Raw genomic sequence first — 21991 nt, 5'->3', positions numbered from 1 at the left:
TAAAGCTTTTAGTTTTTAAATGTTTTCTTCAAGTCTGACCTTAATTTTTTGTAAAGATACTTTATGATGCGTGTGTTGGCTCACAAGTAACATTTTCGGAGTTCCCTAACATCCCTTTTCATCCCTATTTAAGAAGAATTCACCTACCTGTGATCAGGGTTAGGGCGCAGAGGCAGGCGAAGGCGGAGATGTCGATCTCCAGGTTGTGCAGGCTGTGGCTGAACTCCATGATGTCGTTGAGCCACTCGCCAAAGGATCGCAGGCACTGCGAGCGATGTAGCACCGTGCCATTGCAGAAGATCAGCTTGGTGTCGTCGCTCCTGGCCCGATAGGCCAACCGCAGGACAAACAATTCCAGCGAGGCGCTCTGGAAGAGCAGTTCTTGATCTTCCGGCAGGAGATCAAAATAGCCGGGAATCTTTTCGGCGAACTGCTTGATCACATCCACGGAACTGGTCAGCAGTTGGTAGAACTGTTGTACCTTATCCGCCTCGCTCATCGACAGCTCCTCGTAATGGCTGTAATCCAGACACGAGGGATCCGGTGTGGTGTCCACATGGCTGCGCACCAGCGCCGTGATCAATGAGATGGGCGGCGATGGTGGCGATTCTTGGGGAGATTTCGGTTTCGATGGCAACCTTCCGCGGCGTCCCTTCAGCGAATCCGTGCGCACCACTTCCTTGACCATGCCCACAACCAGACACTTTTGGAATCGACAGAACTGACAGCGATTGCGACGTCTCTTGTCCACCGGACAATTCTTGTCCGCCAGGCAAACGTACTTGGAGCCCTTCTGGACGGTCCGCTTGAAGAATCCCTTGCAGCCCTCGCAGGTTCGCACTCCATAGTGCTGGCAGGCGGCGGTGTCGCCGCAAACGGCACACAATTGCGACGGAGCCTGGAGGAGGCGTCCCGCCTGGAGATCCGCACTGGCCGGCGAACTGGCCGCCGAATTGGGAGCCGAGCTGAGCTGGAGGGGATGGGCATGGGTGTGCCTCTGGCCCAGCGTGATCTTGGCCAGCTTGGGGCTCTGCGCTGAGGAACCGGCCGGTGAGACAGTCCGCTGAACCGGCAGCGATGCCCGTCGAACGGGTGGTGGACCACCCAATGAGGGGGAGGAGATGGTGGCCGCCGCCGCTGCTTCCACAGCCGCCGTGGCCGCAGCCAACTCAGAAATCGTGGGGAACGTGGGCAGCGAGTAACGCTCGCCATTGTGCGAGGTGTAGTTCTAAAGGAATAGAAGATATTGTATCTTAAGAAACATGGAAATGTAGATAATGATATACTTTGTATATTATATTTTCTAGGGTTAAACAATTTTTTAAATAGTTTAATGTTAAATGGTCTTTCACTAATGGTCATACCACTTTGTATACGTATTTCCTGGTTTATAATATGGATTTAAACTAGCGGTCGGCACGCAATACAATGGTATTTTTGCACCAACCGCTGGTCTACACTGTTTGTGTGGCGGCAAAGTCACTCCCTATGCCTGCTTAATGGGAAGTAGCCGACTGCTGATTTTAACTTTAAGAGTCAAATTCTCAATCTTATGTTAATGTTCTATTTTATTATTTGTTAGAGAAACTCAACATGAAGGTAAATTCTTTGGAAACACAATTTTGTTTTCTCAACGTTACGTTATTTTTATGAAAGACAAATCGCTTAAAATTCTCATATCCCACGATTCAGCAGGAAAGTCGGTCTGACAGTCCTGAAAAATAAAATAAGACAATCTTAACTCTGGCTAAGAGTTTTCAGTTAGATAAGTCCCTAAATGTTGAGAAATTTTTTTCTAAACAGCAGTTAAACTTAATAAGAAAAATTTAACATGAGAATAAGAAACCGTCCACTAAAGAATTTTACAAATTCTGTTAAAATGTATTTCAATTGGCTTTTTAATATCTGAATTGGTTTTAAAATATATTTTAAAATTTTTCTTTTTTGTGTTCTACTTACATGTTGCTGGTAGCTCTGCTGCTGTTGCTGTTGCTGTCCGTAAAAGTTGTCCGCTGCGGAAACGCCATTGTATTCATATAGGGAGCTGGCGGAGGAGCTGGGCGAAAGATTGGCGCTGGCATTGATGGCATTAAAGTGCCCATGGTAGTTGTAGCTCCCACTATTGTTGTTGTTGTTGCCGTTGCCCCCATTGTTGTTGCTGTTGTTGGGATGCGACATTTGTGCCTGGGACTGGAGGGTGTGCAACTGCTGGAGCTGCGAAGGAGCAGGCGGACTGGCACTCCAGCCGCCGGAAAGCGGCGGGAAGCAGTCCTCGTCCATCTTGAGGGTCAGCACCTGGTCAGTGGGCGTGGGGGCGGCGGTGGAGGAGGAGGATGCCTGCTGGGGGCTGCTCCCACTGCTGCTGTTGTACTTCAGAGAGTAGGTCTCCTGGAAGCTGGGCAAACTGCTGCCACAGGATAAGGGCCCTCCAATGGGCGAGATCAGCTGGAGATTATTATGTTGTTGCTGCTGCTGCTGGTGTTGCTGTTGCTGCTGCTGCTGTTGCTGTTGCTGCTGCTGCTGTTGCTGTTGCTGCTGCTGCTGCTGGGCATGCAATGCAATAGCCGGATCGCTGCTGGAACGCAGACTCAGCAGACAGAGTTGCTGCTCCTGCTCGGAACTCAGTTGCTGCTCGGGGATCGAGGATAGCCGCTTGTCCCGCAGGCAGGTCAACTTGGTGAGATTCTCAATGGAGCTGGTTAGGTCCTCGGCGGGATTGTCCGGATAGCCGCTGGTGGTCGGGGAGAGCAGGGAGTTGTTCGAGTCCGAGGGGAAGAAGAGATCCGAGAAGAGTTCGCTGTGGGAGACCACAGACGCGTCGGTCAGGTTGCTGATCAACTGATCCTCCTCATGGGAGAGCAGCGTCTCCGACTTGAGCAGGTGTTGCTGCGGGCTCACAAGGTGTTGCTGATGTTGCTGTTGCAGATGTTGCTGCTGCTGCTGCTGTTGTTGCTGCTGTTGCTGTTGCTGCTGCTGCTGCTGTTGTTGCTGCTGCTGCTGCTGCTGCTGGTTGTGATGTTGCTGATGGAGGAGGTGGTGTTGGTGGATTTGGTGGTGTCCAGCTGCCGATGCCGACGTTGTGGTGGTCGTCGATGCGGTTTGCGTGGAGAAATTATCGAAGGGCGACAATGAACTAAAGGAGCTCTGCAACGAAAGACAGTCGGCGGACGAATGAGTTAGTGAGCTTGTCGTTTCCGCCTAGATATCCTAGCCTATCCTAAGGGTGGAGTCTAGCTTTTCCTGACATGCTACGCTCAACGTGCGACATGCGCATTTCCCCCAGAAACTGCCATTGGCTCTTGGGTCGGAAAAGCAACCCTTAAGTCGCCGAAAACTCCTCGGTGATGATTTCCTAATTGGTTATGCTTATGCCAAAATGTTTTCCCAACATATCGCACCTAACAATAGCTGTCTAATTATTGTCTCTGCCGCTGCAATTGATCTCCTCACCTCCAAAACTTGACTTTACTGCAGTGGAGGCACCTCCTCGCAGCTGCCAATTAGCGAGGCCATTCATTTTGGGCCTGCCAAATTTGCATTTTGTGCTCGGTGTTTTTATTTTTTTGGAAATTATATATCAGCGGGGATTTGCAAGTTAAATTTATAATAAATCGGACTCGGTATTAGTTTTTTGAGAATATGAAAAATGTATACCTATTATTTAAGATATTTTGAATATTTAATGAACGATTAAAACGATATTGCTTAAATATTTTCATTTTAGAATAGCTTTGTTTTAAAAACAAATGCTGAAATTGTATGTCAAATAAGCTATTTTGAATATATGATAAACGAAAACCGTAGATCTAAAATATATTTAAGGTAATTTCGATCAAACAGATCTCCTTTAAGGTTTCTAAAAGTCTTGCTATTTGAATTCTATTTGATTGAATGCTATTTATAAATAAATCCTTTTTGTATGTTCTATTAATTCTCTGCCCAATCAAATAGTAATAACATATTTTATCTTTGTTTTAAACTTACATTAGGTTGCAAAAGTAACATGCTGTTTGTCGCTTGGGTATTTAGCCTCAGTTGGCTGATTTTGGTTGTGTGGATTGCTGCTGTCGCCGCTGCCGTTGATGTTGCAGTTGCTGCTGCTGCTCCTCCTGCGGTTCCTGCTGATGTTGCTGCTGTAACAGCAATTGTCGTCGCTGTCGCAGATGTTGCCGAGGTGCTGGCAGCTACTGTTGCTCGGCTGTCGCTGTTGCTGTTGCTGTCAGTTTTCTCGACTTTCAGTTTCCCCGCAACGAGTGGTTTTATTTTCCTCGGCTCAGTGGCTAATGTTGCTGCTGCTGCTGCTGCTGTTATTGCTGCTGCACCTGCAAGGATAATTGAAAGGAAAGGTCTTTAGCAATTTAGAATACTGGGAAGTCAAGTGGGCATGAATGCCACACGGAGTCTCTGGGGTGAGCTTAATGCTAAATGGTTGGTGAAATGCCAAATCTGCGATGATTTGGGCAGATTCATATTGCTGCCGTGCTAATGTTGCCGCTGTACGTTGCCCAATTGTCTCGCGTTCCACACGCAAGCCGCCGTATCGAATGTCTTAATTAGAAATGCTCAAACTCAGTCCCAGGTCTCACTCTCAGTCCCAGGCTCTGGCTGTCCACATAAATAAATAAATACATATATATATGGATAGATTTTGTATATCCCAAAGATGCCGAGACACCTCCTCATTGTGTCGCGGGGTTGGCCAAGAGGCGAGATCACGTTACAACAAAGATGTAGCCACCAGAAAATCGGTGGAAAAAAGCGGCAGAAACAAACCTAAACGAGGATCACATCTCCATCGTTCGGTTAATGCGGCACATAAAATGTAATAAATTGTGTTGTCCGATGCCGCACGGTTCGCTTCCATGGGCCCAGCCACGTTGCGGGTGTTCGGCTTTTGATTATAATAAATATTTTGGCCGATTCGCATTGCAAAATTCAAAATGCAAGCTAAAGTTCGCCGCGGCTCTGCGAAATCATTTTTCATAATTTGCATAATTTATGCTGGAAATTGAAGTCGGAATTCTTGGCAAAATGCTATAAATACAATAAAATATGGGAGTACCCTCATATCATCTAAATATTAGGCAGCAAAGGGGTCATTTTAAACATGGTGTATGTTCATAAAATTGTAGCTAAAACTGCTTCAAAAAGCATAAATATCAATTTTACTACTAGTAATGGAAGCTTGATAAGGAAATATGACTGTAAAATTATAATAATGGTATTATTATATTAGCCCCTTTCAAACCCCCCATATGATTATAAGCAACTCATAAACTGTCAGCGATTTCTATTAACCATTAATTATCCTAGCCATAAATATCACACAACCTCAACGAACCCATTATTCACACATACTCATATTCCTCTAATCAACCGATGTTTTGTCTATATATTTTTCAGTTTATCTTTTTCCACAGATTTTTCCTCAACTTCTTCTGACTTCTGGCCGCCTGACTCTTTTGACACTTTTTATCTGCGAGAATTAGTTATAAACCGGCAACACGAAAATAATAATCATAGCCCACCAAACTTTTTTTGCAATATTTCCTAACGTGTGTTGTCTTGGCTTGAATTTGACAAATTAATAAATGTTGCTGCGGCTGTCGTGTCAGTTGTCTTAGACATAACCAAAAACCAAAAACCTAGAGCCGAAAAACAAAACGTGGACACAGTTCAAAGAGGGCAGTCATAAAAAAAATAATGAAAAAAAAAGATGGATAGATAAAGACGTACATAAATATATATAATTTATAAATATTCATGATAGGTGAATTGAAATATTACACAAAATTATGTTTTGTGATGGTAGAAAAAAAAAAAAACATTTAAAAACTAAATTAATTTTAAAAATGACTTGCTATTCTTAAGGCATTTAAAATAAAGTAAACAATCTCGTAATGTAATTAAAGGCAGTGCCATAAAGATCCAATAAATCTTCTAAACATATTTGCAATTTAGAAACAATTTTCCGATTCTACTAGAATTTCCAGTTTTCTTACCAATAAAAAAGAACAGAAATAAAAATAATCAAAAATTCGAAATGCATACCAAACGCATAACTTGCCTTTTAGATGCTTAATTGCTGCATTTGGTTAAAACAAAAAAAAAACGAGAATCTTATATGTTGTTCCGCTGGCTCTACCCATTTTGGGGCCATACTTTGTCAGTGACAAACATTTAGAGCTTGTAATTTTTGCATGGAATGCCAAATACTTAGAAAAACAACATGAAGATGAAAGAAAAATACGAATTCAAAAGAATGCGCCCATGTCTTATATTTCATTTAATAGCGCAGTTTTATGAGAAACTATTCTTCTATTCGATATGCAAATAAGCTTGGAATATCTCAAGATCTACAAGGCTGTTTTAGGGCCCACAAATTGCCCATGGTATAAGTGCATCTTCTATTTTGCATTGAGCAATTAACTGACAATGGAGAAAAGGTCCGAAGAGTCGCTGGGTATTGCATAAATCAATCAAATTGTCTCTCACTCGGTCGCCCCATTGAGTAATAGATCCAATTTCGATATGAAACAGAAATTGGGTTTTCTTCTCTTCTTTAGGTTTGTGTCTATTTTTTTGCACAACTTTAAATACCAACCCCATTACCCATTAAGCAACAAAGATGGCTAGTACAACAATGAACAACAATTGATGAAAATCGACAATTAATAGTGAAAGTCTAGGCCCAGACGAAGCATCATCATCAAAGGTACTGCAGGAAGTTAGTTGCTTGGGGACTGAAGACTGCAGACTGTAGACTGGGGACTATAGACTGTAGACTGTAGACTGTAAACTGGGGACTCCTCCATGTCTATTAGGCCATGAGTCTGGCTTTGTCGCTGTCGTGGATTTCAAAGGCGATAGCATCGAAGCCGCCAAGTTGCAGGCAAGAAAAAGCGAAAAACCTGCCCCAAAATGAGTAAACTCCTTTGGCTCGAGACTGAACCGAACCCGAGACCCATTTGTATACTTCTCACAGATCTTCACACGGAGACGGACTGTGTGGCACCCACTGACTCAATGACTGAGTGGCCGGGCATGGGCCATTTTGACCCGGCCAAAAAGCGAAGACGATCCGCATCGCATTACCATTTCTTTGGGTCACTGCACAAGATGCAGTGCACCCCCCTCTGGTCCACCATTTCCACACAATTTCGGCAGATGCCTACATGTCCAGGTCCATTGATCAGGTCCCCGGTGACTATGCCGCTGCCTCTGCCTCTGCCTCCATTGCGGGTTCGCAGTTCAAAGTACAGAGCCTGACTCGAGAGCTTGCCAAATAATATGTATTAACGATATTATATAAAAAGAAGAAAAACGAACGAAAAAAAAAATTAGCAAACTTATGCAATGGCCAAGTCGTCTGTTTTTTTTTTCCTTCTCCTCTGCATTGTAATAAATTTGTTAACGAGCCGGCCAGAAAATCTCTCTCTCGTTGCGGGTCCTAAAAAACAATTAGAAACTCGCTGCTTTCGGGGAAGATGCAGCCCCGGAAAGATGCCGTAAAAATGCCTAGTATGCATTGCATTGCATACCCAACCCAAATTACAAATTTCTTAATGTTATTTGCTTTGGGGCCATCGCCAGACAATGGTTAAAATGGCTAATCTTAAATGTTTATCGCGCACTCTTCCCGGTAGCATTTTTGGCAGTAGCCCACGGTAGTTTTATTCAGCATCTTTTTTTTTATTTTGATTTTTATTTCTATTTTCATTTTCTTTGTTTGCAGATCGAAGAGTTCAGCCAGAGCCGCGTCTTCGATGAATTGCTTTCTAAATGACCCAAGGCCATATTTGGAATGATATTTCATATTGATCTGGGAACTCAGGCACTCTGGGTGGAGGGCATTGTTTTTGGCCTAGTCTGCTGCCTCACAAAAAAGGTGTGTTTATTAATAAACAAGGAAGAACGCTATATTCGAGTACCTCGACTATCAGATACCCGTTACTCAGCTAAAAGGACCAAAGGAAAATGGAGATATGCAGCAAAGCGAGGTTGAAATGCGCCACCTACCGGCGGTAGACAGATTTAAGCGTTGTGGGCGTTAGAGTGGGCGTGGCAAAGTTTTTTTTGGATCAATCGATAGGTATTGACAAGACCAATACATTTCAGTTAAAATTTTGTATCTAGCATGAATATTGTGGGCGCCACAGGCTTGGGCGGTTTGTGGGCGTTAGAGTGGGCGTGGCACATTCGCGTGACAAACCTGCGCTGCGCTCAAGCCTACGGAATCTAAATCTGAATTCCCATTTCTCCATCTTTGATATTTTCCGAGATATCTGCGTTCATATTTACGATTTTTTGAAGTTTGTGGGCGGTTTGTGGGCGTTCAAGTGGGCGTGGCAAACTTTTTTTTGGGTCAATCGATAGGTATTGATGAGAACAATACATTTCAGTTAAAATTTTTATTCTAGCATGAAAACTGTAGGAGCCTCAGTTTTGGGCGGTTTGTGGGCGTTAGAGTGGGCGTGGCATTCTGCTGAAACAAACTTGCGCTGCGTAAGAAGCTCAGGAATCTGCACGCCTAATCTCAATAGCCTAGCTCTTATAGTTTCCAAGATCTCAGCGTTCATCCGGACGGACAGACAGACGGACAGACGGACAGACGGACAGACGGACAGACGGACAGACGGACAGACGGACAGACGGACAGACGGACATGGCTAGATCGACTCGGCTAGTGATCCTGATCAAGAATATATATACTTTATGGGGTCGGAAACGCTTCCTTCTGCCTGTTACATACTTTCCGACGAATCTAGTATACCCTTTTACTCTACGAGTAACGGGTATAAAAATAGAAAAAGTATGGACAAAATGCGAATATTATAGATGCGGGAGAAACAAAAATCTGAACGTGACTTCTGACATGCCAAGAAACCGAAAATATTCAAAATATATTTACTGTAATATTTCGTGGAATCAACTGATAAAAAAACTGATCTTAAATATAGATATTGATAATAAATAATCTAATAAACCTTGAAACCAACTAACCGTAACTAATATCTAATTAAGCCTTTTAGACTAACAAAAGAGTTTATTACCGATCGTGTCCCGAGGTTAGCGTAGCACATAATGTTTTAATTAAAAACTGAAAGCCTTCTCGGGGAATCCTTAGCATTTACCACCCAACATAATGATGATCGTGCCAGCCAGCCCCATCCATGTTGGGTTTTTAAACAAATCGCACAATGGTAAATAATATCCAGTTAACTGTTGGTCGTTTAAATCAGATTTAATGGAATCTTCGAGGCGAGCATAAATCTTGCCAGGCATAAAACTGGCTAGCACCTATCCTATGGCACTGTACTCGCATCCATTAAAACCCCATAACGCCACACAATTAAATGTAGACGGAAAACTGTGTCAGCCATGTTCGAAGATTCAGATATGCTGATGCCGATATAGAACTATCCGTGGCAAAAGGTCGAAAGTGTTGGCTATCAACTGTCGAGATGAACAACGACAATATCATTAAAAGACAATAACATTGTTCAAGAATTTCAATTGAATGAGTCAAGAGCAGCAGGGCAAAAAAAAAAATGCAAAGAAAAAAGCTGAAATTGTCGCAACAATTCGTATAAATCTCTTTGCGCCACTTTGAATGCTAAGTAAACCAGCGGCGACCACATCGTCATCGGTTTTTAATCGCTGCAAAAATCACCGAAGGCCATCTTGGACATTTCATAGTCGCCATCCCCGTACCCGCTCCCTCCGATTTATAAGCCAAATCAAAACGAACCCGAGACGACCATCCGAACGGATTGAAGTCATTTTTGAGCGCATCTCAACCAGTTGCTCGAATGTATCTGTATCTTTATCTGTATCTGTGCCCGCTTCTACCTTTATGCCTATATCGGTGTATTGGCCAATACCTGTGGTTGGCCACTTGTCGCCAACATGCACTAAAAATAATATTAATGTACTGTTAAATAAAGAACAAATATATCAGTAAACTCGCAGTCGAGATGTCCCCAAAGCTTTACTTTAATATTTTGTATTTCTCAGTTTTACAAATCCCAAAAAAATAATCAAACTTAATAGAAAATGTATTTATCCTAAGAATCTGAATAGAATCAAATGATTCCAAAGAAACCTATCACAGAATTTAAAGGATACAAAGGATAAAGGATACAAAACAACTGATGATCCTAACCTTTTATATATTTTTTCAAAAATATCATATTTTTTCCACGTGCATACTCGTATACTTTAGGATCTTTTCCAAAAACACCGGCAATCGGTTAACTTTTCACCGCCCGCTGTCCACTTAGTCATTATGCAAAGGCAAAAACATTTAAATAATGAAAAAATAAATACCACAAACAATATAAAACATCATTGAAGAGGAAAAATAAACTGCAACCCGAGCTGGTTAGAAGCGGTGTGAGATATTTGCATGAAATTCTAATAAAAGAATTCTGCCGTTAAGGTGTTAGCCGGGAACAGTTGCAGATTCTCCGATCGCCCTGCTCGTTCGCATTTTGTAAACTGGTTTAATTGAATTGTTATATCATCATCGATGCCAGTTGGAGTTCTTTTCACTAGCGGCCCAAAGCGAAGCAGCCAGCATATGAGTCAAGTTGGCAGATATATCTAAATATAAGTATCTCTGAATAAGTTAAGATTGGCTGACTTAATTTAAATGACTTGTTCGTGCAAAAGTATTTGATAATCTTCTCGAAATTGGCTTGATATAGATGGGATGCAATACTGTTAAAAGTACTAATCTTCAATGGTTTAATTCCGGATCAACCAATAAAGATTGTATCATAAAAGAATATGGATTCTATTTATTTGGAACTTTATTTGTTACCAAGACAATCTCTAAATGCAATGTTTTAAAATAGAAATATAACTGGCTTAAAGAAACCATAAAAAGCACAAAACAAAATTTGAATTATACATTTTCGATTCCACATAATCAAACAAAGAAGATTTCTTTCGCAAAACATTAATGTTTAACCCCAGTGGCTTAAAAATTTACATAGATTGTCCAAATATAGTTCAATCATGACTTCTCCAACCGAAATGCAGGCATGTGATTGCCCATTTAGAAGACCCTCACCCTCTCGATCGATTCTCCACTCCCAGTCCCACTTCCAGTCGCATTTCCAGCTCCAATCCCACTTCCAATACCAATGCGAATTACCCAGCTTATGTAGGTCTTAGTTTTTTCCCCACATTTATTATACAGATTGAAGCCGCCTAATTTGCATGTTGAGCGGCGCCCCACCAAACTCGGCTCACTCGGCGGGTCAAAGGTGCCCATGATGCTGCAGTGCATCAGTGGTGCTGGTGATGCCGGTGGTGCCTCAGTGGATCCAATGGATCCAGTGCCTTTGCCACAGCCACCGACTGATTGACATGGCTGAGACAAAGATAAATAAGCTGCCAGTTTTGGAACGCCGCTTACATAATTACGGGCATGGAATGGATTTTCCTTTGGTTTCTGGCAAAAGATTTTTTCCGATCGGTTGCCAGGCGCATCCGACTCGCAAAATTAAAGCCACTAAAGAAGGTGCAGCTGGGCTCGAGGTGGGAAGCCTGGCCGGCAAAAAAAAAATAAACACACAAAATATTTGGCACAAACAGGAAAAAAATTGGTAATATTAAATGTAAATATATATTGTTCTATAAAAATATATATTCTGTTCTTAGAAAACTAAGCCATTTTATCATGTCAGTTCAAAGATTGGGTATATATTATATATGAAATATTATTATTGAATTATATAAGAACCTATTATATTTTGTTAAATTGTTTCTTTAAATGTAAAATGCATCATTAGAAAAGATCAACATTTTTTCTTGGTATTTCTATTTTTTTTGCCCACTACATTGTTGGTTTTCTGTACGTTTTTTCCTCCAAACTCTCCGAAATATCAGCAAGCTATCAAAACACGCGACGTTTGGCAGTCGCAGCAGATATATCTGCCTATAGGTACTGCGGATCCGAAACTCCTGCGCTTTGGAATCGTATTAGTGTTAATTTCCAGCTGGCTTCTCTACCCTTTTTATGCCCATTGTTGCACGTTTCAGTTTTTTCTTCATGAACAATTCGGTTTTCGCTTTCATTCGCTGAGCAAACATTTGGGTGGGTGGGTAGGTGGGTGCATGCGGGGGATCGGTTCCCAAATCGATTAACCCCCCACCGGCCCCCCCAAAGTGTCGTAAACAAAGCGAGCAGCCCCGTGTTTTTTCCCAGCAGGTTGCAGCAGCCACAAACACCAAAGGCAAAACATGCATTAAAACGCCAATATTGCCTTTTGTCTTGCCTTCGTATCTGCAAGATGCACACAGCACCTCCCCCAAGACCCCTCCCAATTCCCCCCAGTCCGCGCAAATTGAGCCTAACCCATATATTTGTCGTTTGGGGGCTATGGCTATGCGATTCGCGCTCATGAAGATTTGATTTAGTGTGAGTACGGGAAAATTGCTCGAACCGAACGTTTGCATATCTAACTTTGAGTTTTGTATCTGCCAGATACAATAGATTTATCTATTTGGGAATTTGCCTAACTTTGGCGCAAAGCGCTCCACCTAATAAAGAAGAGATTCTTGGGAAAACCTTTACGAAACAGGAAATGGTTGAGATTTTAAGGAGCGTTTTTTAAACTATATCCAGGGATATTATAGATAATATTTTTTAGTACTCCTAATTTACCTATGTATACATATGATTTTCTAATACAAATAATGAACAAGTAGTTTTCATGTACCTTTTTAATAGGTTTTGCTAACATGCTTAGCAGTTGTAAGTCTTTCACTTTTAAACACAAATCGTTTATGATCCTTACTGTAACTGATGCTCTAGACTTCCCCTGCACCTCTTACTAAACATTAAAATATTCATAACTTTAGAAACGCGAACATATCGAATTATCCACACGCCCATGGGCCAACACATCCTTGCTTCCTTATTATTTTTTAATAGGCCGTAAAGGCGAAACTCTTTCACTTTCATTTCGCCATTTTATGCCAGGCACATCCCATATCCCATAACCATATTCCCCATACTTTTTGATAACGCCCACGCCAGAAAGGGAAAATGCCCATTTGGCGTAATAAAAAACACAAAAACATGATCGTCGGACAAGCAAACATCATCATCAACATGATGGGCCAACTATGTATGCGATATGCCAACCCATCCCCAAAGCACATCCCCATATTCATTCACAGATATAAGGCCCAAATTGACATGACGTTGTCGTTTGGTTTGGTTTAAATTTTTAGCCTGTCTATGGTTTTTATTTTGGATCTTGGTGTGGAATTCGTGGCATCATCATCGGCAACAACTTGACTCTGAGCCGAAGTCAACTTGCTGCAGTTAAAGCGTGTCTTCAAGACTGTTATTAAATCAATAATGAAGCACACGAAGCGCCCCGAAGCCTCATCATCATCATGATGATCGGGCTACATCATTAGCACTAGTTGTTGCTGTTGCTGGTGTTGCTGTTGCTAGTGTTGCTGTTGCTAGTGTTGCTGATGTTGCTGGTGTTGCTGTTGCCATTGCTGGTTGTCGGCTTCTCTGGCACGCCGGCTGACACACAAAAAACATCGTGGAGTTCACGGAACGCACCCAAAAGCCAAACTCCGTTTTTCTCCGAGTTTTGGTTTTGTGGCATTAGACAAGCTTTGTTTTCCATCGCGCGACGAAAAACACCAAAGTTGGTCTCGAGTTTTAGTTAGTTTTTTGGGGGCGCTTCTCCCCGAAAGAAATCGAATTCGAACTATTAACTTATTGCAGTCAGTGTAAGTCAAAGTCGAGACGTTTGCCATATTTTTCTTCAATTTTTTTTCTTCTTTTCAGCGCATTCCAGCCACGTTTGTCTCTGTTTCAGGCTCGGCAAGGTGTCGGGGTTAACTAAGGTGTGATAAATTTTTGCCATCGATAGGTCGCCCTAGTCTTGGCGTTTTGTTTTCCGTTTTTCGTCATAATTGTTTTATTATGGTCGTGTGGGTCTTGGCTTTTTTTTTTTGTTTGGGATGGGGGGCGCCAAACTCATTCTCTTTGTAGGGATTAAACGCAAAGAAAAAAAAACAGAAACTAAACAGACAAATAAACTAAGGGGCCAGCTTCGTGACTACGCTCCCCCATAACGAAAGCTCGGCGCTATAAAACCGCCAGAGATCTTGTTTTATTTTCGGGCTTTTATCGCTTTTTTTGTGTGGGTTCTCACAGTCCGCGGAAAGTCCTCTTCTAATCCCCACATAAAAAAAAAACATTAAATTCAATCGAAGCCACTTGTTGAAGTACAGTAGAAGTTCTTTGACATGAACTTATAGTTTTGGGATATTTTTATAAAAAACTTGTGTTTCATATTGTAATACTTAGAGTTATAAGATTAAACAAATATTATCCTAATTTTTAATAAGATTGGCATGAACTGATTAGTTTTGGGATATTTAAAAAAATGTTTTTGTATATAATAGAGATACTAGAATGTAAAATTATTATACTATCTGTTGTAGAATTATCAAAATTTTCCTAATTTGTTATACCTTAACCTTAAAAAAAAGATTCTTCTACTCTTTTCAATTAGTTCTTGATATTGAAGTAATCCTTTATAATAATTACTGGCTGCTGTATGTTTTTTGCGATTCACCCACGCAGAAATAGTAAATGGCTAACAATGCCGGCTTCGATTTTCTCCAATTTTTTTTTCACTATTTCTTGGTGGTAATTAATAGTCAAAGGCAACAACAGCAGACGCCTTGGCCAACAGACAACTTCAGGCTCTCAACTTGTGCATAAAAATTTGTCCATTCAGTGGCTGTTGCTTTTTGTGTTGCTGCTGGTGTAGATGTTGCCGCTGCTGCTGTTGCTGTTGCAGTTGCAGCAGCAACACGCAAACCAAAGTTTGTTTGTCTATTACTTAATTGCCAGTCCAACGCAGAGGGATACATCGAAGTGGTAAGGTAAGTGGGAGGAGGTGCCTATAATAACAATTAGCGTGGCATTTTAATATGCATTATTGCTGTGAAAAGATCGCAAACTGATTTCACCGCCAAGGCAGCAGCATTTGGCAGAAGAGTCACGACTTTTCAGCAGGACGACGGAGAAGCCATCTCCAAATGCGTTTCTATTTTTTGCCCAATTGCTTGAATTTGGCTGGGGAATCTTAATTACACAATTAATTTGTTGAGGCATGCAAAATAAACGGCTTGGGCTGTAAAAAAGTTTAGTGACTTTCAATTTTTGGCTTAAACAAATGGTAATGGTAGCTTGAAACAACCTGCAAAATAAACTGATCTTAGTTAAGTACTCAAATTAGATCTTTAAACAAGAGATAAATTAAGATACTGGGGCTATACATTTTTTTTCTTCTCTCTAAAAAATATCTATTGTTATTTCTTAGTTATATAGAAATAATTTTAATTTTATAGTGAGCCCCAATTTACACACGACACCTGCTGCAAATTAACATTGTATTTAACACAAAATCAAGACAGCACTAATAAATTCCTTTTGCGTTTATTTATAACAAACATTTTTAGATCTGTTAATTGTTCGCTTTGATTAGCTATGCAATCTAAATAAGTAAGCCGACACCGCTATGAAAAAAAATGGAAACACCACAACACTATGCTCCACAAAAGCTTCGCCAAAGAAATAATGATAATCTCAATGTTGACAGCTCACTGAGCAGCAACACGCAAAATAAAGCTGTAAGAACATAGCGCCAGATGTATTATTATTTTTTATGGTTTTCGGATAAACCAGTCGGCGATCCATGGGAAGCAGGGGCAAAATCAAAGAGCTCAGACAGAAAAATTGATTACAATTTAATGCTGCTGCCGTTGTTGCCATTGCTGTCGAGGCTTAATTTAGTCAAATCAACGCTTTTGTGGAAGAATGTCTCTAAATCTTCGGTTTTTAGCGCATTTAGCAGCGGACTGGTCAGTGTCGAATGAAAGCAAAAGCAAAAGCCATACCTAAAGCCAAGTTAAGAGCACGAGCAGCAACGAACTCGAATATAAATCACAGCACAAGCACAAGTCACAGTTATGAAGCACAAAAAAAGCGAAAAGAACTGCGGATGATGCGGCGCATGCGCAACGCTTTTTCTGAGTTTTATACCCTTTTGGTGGGATTTTCAACTTTTTAAGTTTATTGATATTACTTCATGTGTATTTAAAAGAGTACTTAACACCTAAGTTGTAAAAAAAATCAAAACAAGTAAAATATTTAAAAAAAAATTCAATATTCAGTGCTACAACAATATTACATAAACATGATTTTACTCGTAAGATACATAACAATCAATGCAATAATTCTCAAAATAGTTCTGTCACCTTTAAATATAATTTTAAACTGTTTTTGACAATACAAAATTAAAGAACTTAAACTAATAAATGAAATATATTTTTGTGAATATCCTTAATATTATTTATGGAACCCTAATTTCATATTTTCGAAAGAGTATTTGAGATTTCTGATCTGAAGACCATCTTTCTTTTGTGTTACTTTGTTAGCTCTGCTTTTGTCTGCGACGCTTTGTATGCGGCGATCGGAGATTGCTGCGTTTGGTTCTAAGATCGCATCGAATCGGTTGGTTTTTTGGGGGCTAGTGGGGAGTGGGCGCTGCTCGGGTCATAAATTCAGAGTCTAACTATAGAAGCATGGGGATTCGAGCCGAACCGGTTGGATCACTTTTACTCTCATCGTTAGCGGATTGTCGGTCGCATCATGGGTTCTCGGACCTCTCTTGCCGCCTCTTTCGACTGCGCCGTAAACCAATTTTAATTTATGCTAATTGTTCCAAGTTGGCAACATCAATTGGGCGACAGCACGCGAGAAACGCAGTCAAATGCGATTCCGAAATCATCGGTGGTTATTTTTTGTACCTATCTTTTTTTTTTGTGATTTTTTTTCGTCTTTTAATTGGAAGCCAAAATTTGTTAGACCTTCGTGGATTGTGGAACGTTGTAAGCGACAAGAGACCGAGAAACAAATCTATGGCATTTTTTTCACGCATTTCTTTCGCTGGCAGCCGATATTGATGCACAAGGTCGGAATCGGTGTCTCTTGATCGATGCACAATTGCCGGCAAGTGATGGCTGCCGATCTAACGATCCATCTGAGGCTTCAGCGATCCACCGATCACCGATTATGCTGATTGGCAACTACAAAAACTTGCCCCATAATTCATCGCATTTTATTTTTATTGTACTTAGTTGGAGACTTTTTTTTTTGCTATATATACATTTATAGTTGGTTTCCCCTTTCCGTGGCGTGTTAAATGCATAACAAGGTTCTTATTTCATCCGTTAGATCCGCAATGCCCATTCCCCCTCTTTACATACGTATTGTTAGGCCATAAATCATCCGGAGCTGTGGGAATCGAAGTGTATCTCGGTATCTGTATCTCTATATCTGTCGCTGTGCTGCTCTGGAGTTGGAGATGGCGAAAAGTTCAATGTTAAAAAGCGCAAGACAAAAGAATTTGCCACAGTTCAAAGCATCATTCATTATCCAATTGCGATCGAGCCGGAGCGTTTAGACCGTTAACAGTTAACTGGGCAAGTCGGCCCCAAAAAGCCAAAGAGGTCCAAGCAAATTGAATATCCAATGCTGAAACTGGGCGCGTTTCGGATCTGCTATTTGTCTTAGCCTTTGTCTTGTTTGCTTTGGTTTGCCCATTGGTTTGTTGGTTAGTTAGCTCAGCTTGTTACCAATTTCTGGGGTTTGTGAGGTTTGTGGTTCAAGGCTTTCGCTTGACAGTGGCTCAAAGGACGTGGAAGTGTTGGTTTTTTGGATGATATTGGGGAGCGGTAATATATATATATGAGAGTCAATATTTCAGAGTCACCATTTTTTTACGGAGATTCCCTATGTTCTACACCTTACTAATTCGTATTTTTAAATATGAAGTATTTCATTCGTATTCAACTAACTAAATAATACTTGGAAAACATATATGTAGATATATATTCACGAAAAATCCTTTTTTTCACATCATTTGTAATTACAATGTTTATAGAGCAAGACTACATAAATGTTTCTATATTTTCTTAAAATGTAACTTGTTCAAATAAAAAATAACTTTTTTTAAGGACTCAAATCACTTAAAGTAAAAAAATACATTATAAAACATCAAAAAAATAAATAATTTTGTTATCATATTATCTAGTTATTAACACACATTTACTTCCTCACCAAAAATATTTTAATTAATAAAAAACATAAAGTGTACCCATTAAAACGCTTTTATCAGCTCCAAATACATAACTGTCATATCGTTTATCGATTAATGGAATTTGCTGTGCATTTTGAGTGCGCTGATTTGTTAACGCTAGAATTTAATAGTGTCATAACTTAGGCCAAAACCTGTAGTCTCAAAAATTATTTAACTTCCAAATGAACGTATTTAGCGAACTCTGAAGAGAGCTAATTAAATCGATTGCAAAATAAATGTGTTAATTGAACGAAATATGTTCCCAGCAGGTGAGGATGGACTGAGTGCTAGAACAATGCCTTGGGGAATACTAAATAAAATAAAAAATGCCCAATGACCACAAAAAGTGAAGGCTTCTTGACCTCAGACTCAAAGTGCATTAGATGGAGACTGCACATCTCTGCCATTTGGTCAGCTGAAGTCTGAGAACTTTCAAGTCAGCTGCAGATGCACATGGATGCTTGGATACATGGATACTGAATGTGTAGATTTGAGTATGGCTAAGTTTTATTCACCGTCTGGCACATCGAAATCGAGTTTTGTTGACGGCTCTTAAGCATCTGCAAAATGTAACTAAGCGCCGTTTTTTCTTCGTTTTAACTGGCAGCGGCTTTAATTGAGTATATGAGAATGAGAATATTAGATTTTCAAGGCCAGAGTCCGTTCGGATCAGCACGGCTTATGGCTTAGTTTCGCAACAGCGATGAAGTCGGTGCTTCCAGCGCTAAAGATGATGGTGGGCGCCCCATCAGGTAACTAGAACATAATGCGGGCATTCAAATAAAAGACTCAAACAGGAGGTTGGTCTTCAGGGGGTTTCAAAAAGGGGTTTCAAAAAGTATTACAAAATTAAACCCATTACGCGTAAAGCATCCCTTTCGATTTAGTTAAGTCTACGGAATATATTGATACATTAAAAAAATGTTTGTTAATAATTTTGTGTTTTGAGGATTCTACAATAAGGACTAAAAAATAAACAACTAATAGTTGACCAATATTTATATGTTGCATCCACAAGTCACTAATTAAAATTAGCTTATTTTTAGCCCCTTTTTCATTGACGCCCCTGTCAAAATGCATTAGAATTAAAATAAACGTTGTGCTCTGTACAAACAAAAGTTAAATTTTTTGGTCAGTCAAGTGATTGTACGGCAGTGTTAATTTGTAGCTAAAAGCGACTCATTAAAAGCGATATTATGATGAATATAACAGAAATTAATTAAACATTTTTATGATGCCCCCAAACAGTTAGAACAATAAAACTGAAGACTGACTGTGGAGATTCATCGGGAAGAATGACTTAATGTATTCTCTTAGTAGCGCATAAATTAACCTCTTAATGGAGGCGGCGATTACGCTTGGGGGTGCCGCAGAAAATATCGCACAATATTTAGATCCTGTTCTGAGCAAGGTGCGAATATTGTAAAGACGTCTACAAAATGCAAAACACGCAAGGTGAGGCATGAAAATAAATAAATGCACTTTTATTGCACTTAAATGAGAAGTAAGTGTCTTCAGATCTGAGGTTTTTTTAATTAAAACTCTGCAAGCCTGTTTAATATGTATTAAAAATGTTGCTTTTTATTTTGAAGAAATTTATTTCATTTCAGTGTTAGTATTATATATTTGTTATTTTTCCTTTTATAAAATTTGAGAACATAAGTCTTGGTCGTTATTATCGCTTCGAAATCTTTTGGAATAATCTCCCGCAGAGATGTTCTCTGCTAATCGATTCATTTATAATTGCATTCATCACAACTCCCCATTAGTTATGCCTGACAAACCAAAAACGAAATGTATAAAAACCAAACTAGAATTCATAAAAGAATTCTATGGCCATATATAACAATCTAATATTATAAAAAACTTGTTATATTCCCGCTGCAGGCTGCACATCCCAAAGCGAAAGTCAAAATTTAAATCATAAAAAAGAAGAAAGAATACAAATTCTTTTCTTTCGTATTCTAATTTTATAAGCGAAGCAGCTAATCATTTCTCAAGGTCGGCTAAGAGTTTGAATCACGATTTTTTTTTTGGTCAGGAAATGTGCAGAGCTGAATTTATGAATTCAAGTTTATGAAACAGCCAAAAGAGGGAGAGAAAATGCAGATTAGCTTGAATAAACAAAATACATTTTTGTGTGAGAGAATTGAAGACTGCTGATCCGTTATTTTAATGTTCTGAATTCGAGCAGCAAATTTATGGCAAAAAAAGCAGTCTGAAAAATGCAAAAACCGGCTAAGGCAAAATTATGGAAATTCAAAGATGTATTTTATAGCCCAAATACTCGTATTTCCAAGTGTGTGTGTGAGTTGTTGTGTGTTCGATACGAACGCGTTTTGCATCGAATGTTTGATGTCACTGCTGCCAGTTATTTGACAATCTTGTCACATCGATACCTCTCTTCTTTTTTGCCTCCTTTTTTTTATTAGTATTTTTATTTTAAGCAAACTCCAGCGGTGTCTGCTACTCAGTTTGTGTTTGACTTGGTAATGAGACACGCTCGCTGTCGCTGCTTCAATTAAGCCAATCTTGATGCGGCTGATTGCGATGGCATCTTTGGCTTGAAGCCAGCTTGCAGCTCACCAGAGATTTTATTTTATTTTTGTATTTTTTTTTTATTTTTAAACATTGTGTATCTTCTAATTGTCAGGCTACTGGAAATCTGCCGTTTAATTGGACATTTAATTGCTGGACAAAGTTTTTGTTTACTCTGCTCCCACACACGTGGTATACTTAATATTACGCATACGCAGAGTGGGACAGCGAGAAGTCGGCGTTCGTTTATGCTTCCGTCTCGCTTCCGTCTTGACGTCACCAGTTCTATTTGGGACTTGGCAACAGCCGCTGGCCACGAATAGTCCTGCGTGGCTTTATCGATCCGCTGTGAACCCCAAGTCGAGGATTGTGCCAGTCCAAAGCCAAGGACGTCATCAGTTTCAAGTGCGTGTCGCACATATATACATATATATATAAAAATGCCTATATATATAGCCACTATATCTGGTCTGGCTTTGATTTGTGTTAACTCCGTGAGTGTTTCGGGCCTTTAATTATATGCCTCTGGCACGAGCCCCCCAAGTCTGAGTTGTTTGTTTGCTTTTCTGTTTTGCCTCGGCTTTGTATAATTGCATGTCTTTTGTGTTCGATTATTGTTCATGTTGCATGTCTCAGGGGAGCACAAGTCGGTTCTTTGACGCATTTCCCCCTATGATTATTCGTTTTTCTTGGCTTAATTTATGAGCACTTGGGCTAGGCTGAGTTTTCATAAGTTATTGAAGTGTTGTAGGTTGAGGCCTGGCCAGTTAAGTGTATTTCTGCGAATTTTTAAAGTTCATCTTGGTTTATGAAGCATTTTTAAGGGAATCTAATCAAAACTGTCCAGCTGGATATAATAATATTTTTAAATATTTTAATACAACTGAGTTATTTCTAATAAAATCTTTTTAAATTTATCTTTTTACTATGCACAGAAAGAAATATTTAAGTACATTGTTCTTGAATTGAGAATATTCGTTCTTAAAATCACTGTAAGTGCTCTTTGGGTTCAATGTTCCCTATATCAGAACAAAAAAATTAGAAGAGAAAAGTTAAGTTTATTTATACACTACTGACGTAACGAATATTTTAGTTGTTGAGATAAGCAACCAAAAAAAAAAACACAATATGTGGTTCTGTTTTTTTAAGAACAGTTTCAACTCAAATGAAAACATCAGATTTCTCTCTGTGTGTAAATAAGAATTTAAATGATTCAGAAATCTTCGGAACTATATAAATACAATTTAAAATCAAGCTTA

General features: G+C 39.8%; 1 protein-coding gene across 1 annotated transcript in view; it reads right to left on the bottom strand.

Moving 5' to 3' along the window:
• Positions 1-21991, bottom strand: part of LOC119547180 (probable nuclear hormone receptor HR38) — a 34167-nt gene that overhangs the window by 3601 nt on the left and 8575 nt on the right. Inside the window, exons 2-4 of the mRNA XM_037853915.1 lie at positions 3985-4322; positions 1960-3144; positions 148-1228 (exon numbers count right to left, since the gene is read on the bottom strand). Coding sequence (XP_037709843.1) covers positions 148-1228; positions 1960-3144; positions 3985-4322 — 2604 coding nt within the window. The remainder of the gene's footprint in view (positions 1-147; positions 1229-1959; positions 3145-3984; positions 4323-21991) is intronic.

The sequence above is a fragment of the Drosophila subpulchrella genome, chromosome 2L (genome assembly GCF_014743375.2).
Source record: "Drosophila subpulchrella strain 33 F10 #4 breed RU33 chromosome 2L, RU_Dsub_v1.1 Primary Assembly, whole genome shotgun sequence".
Lineage (NCBI taxonomy): Eukaryota > Metazoa > Arthropoda > Insecta > Diptera > Drosophilidae > Drosophila > Drosophila subpulchrella.
The sequence above is the reverse complement of the archived record's forward strand: the minus strand, read 5'-3'. Positions and strand labels throughout refer to the sequence as shown.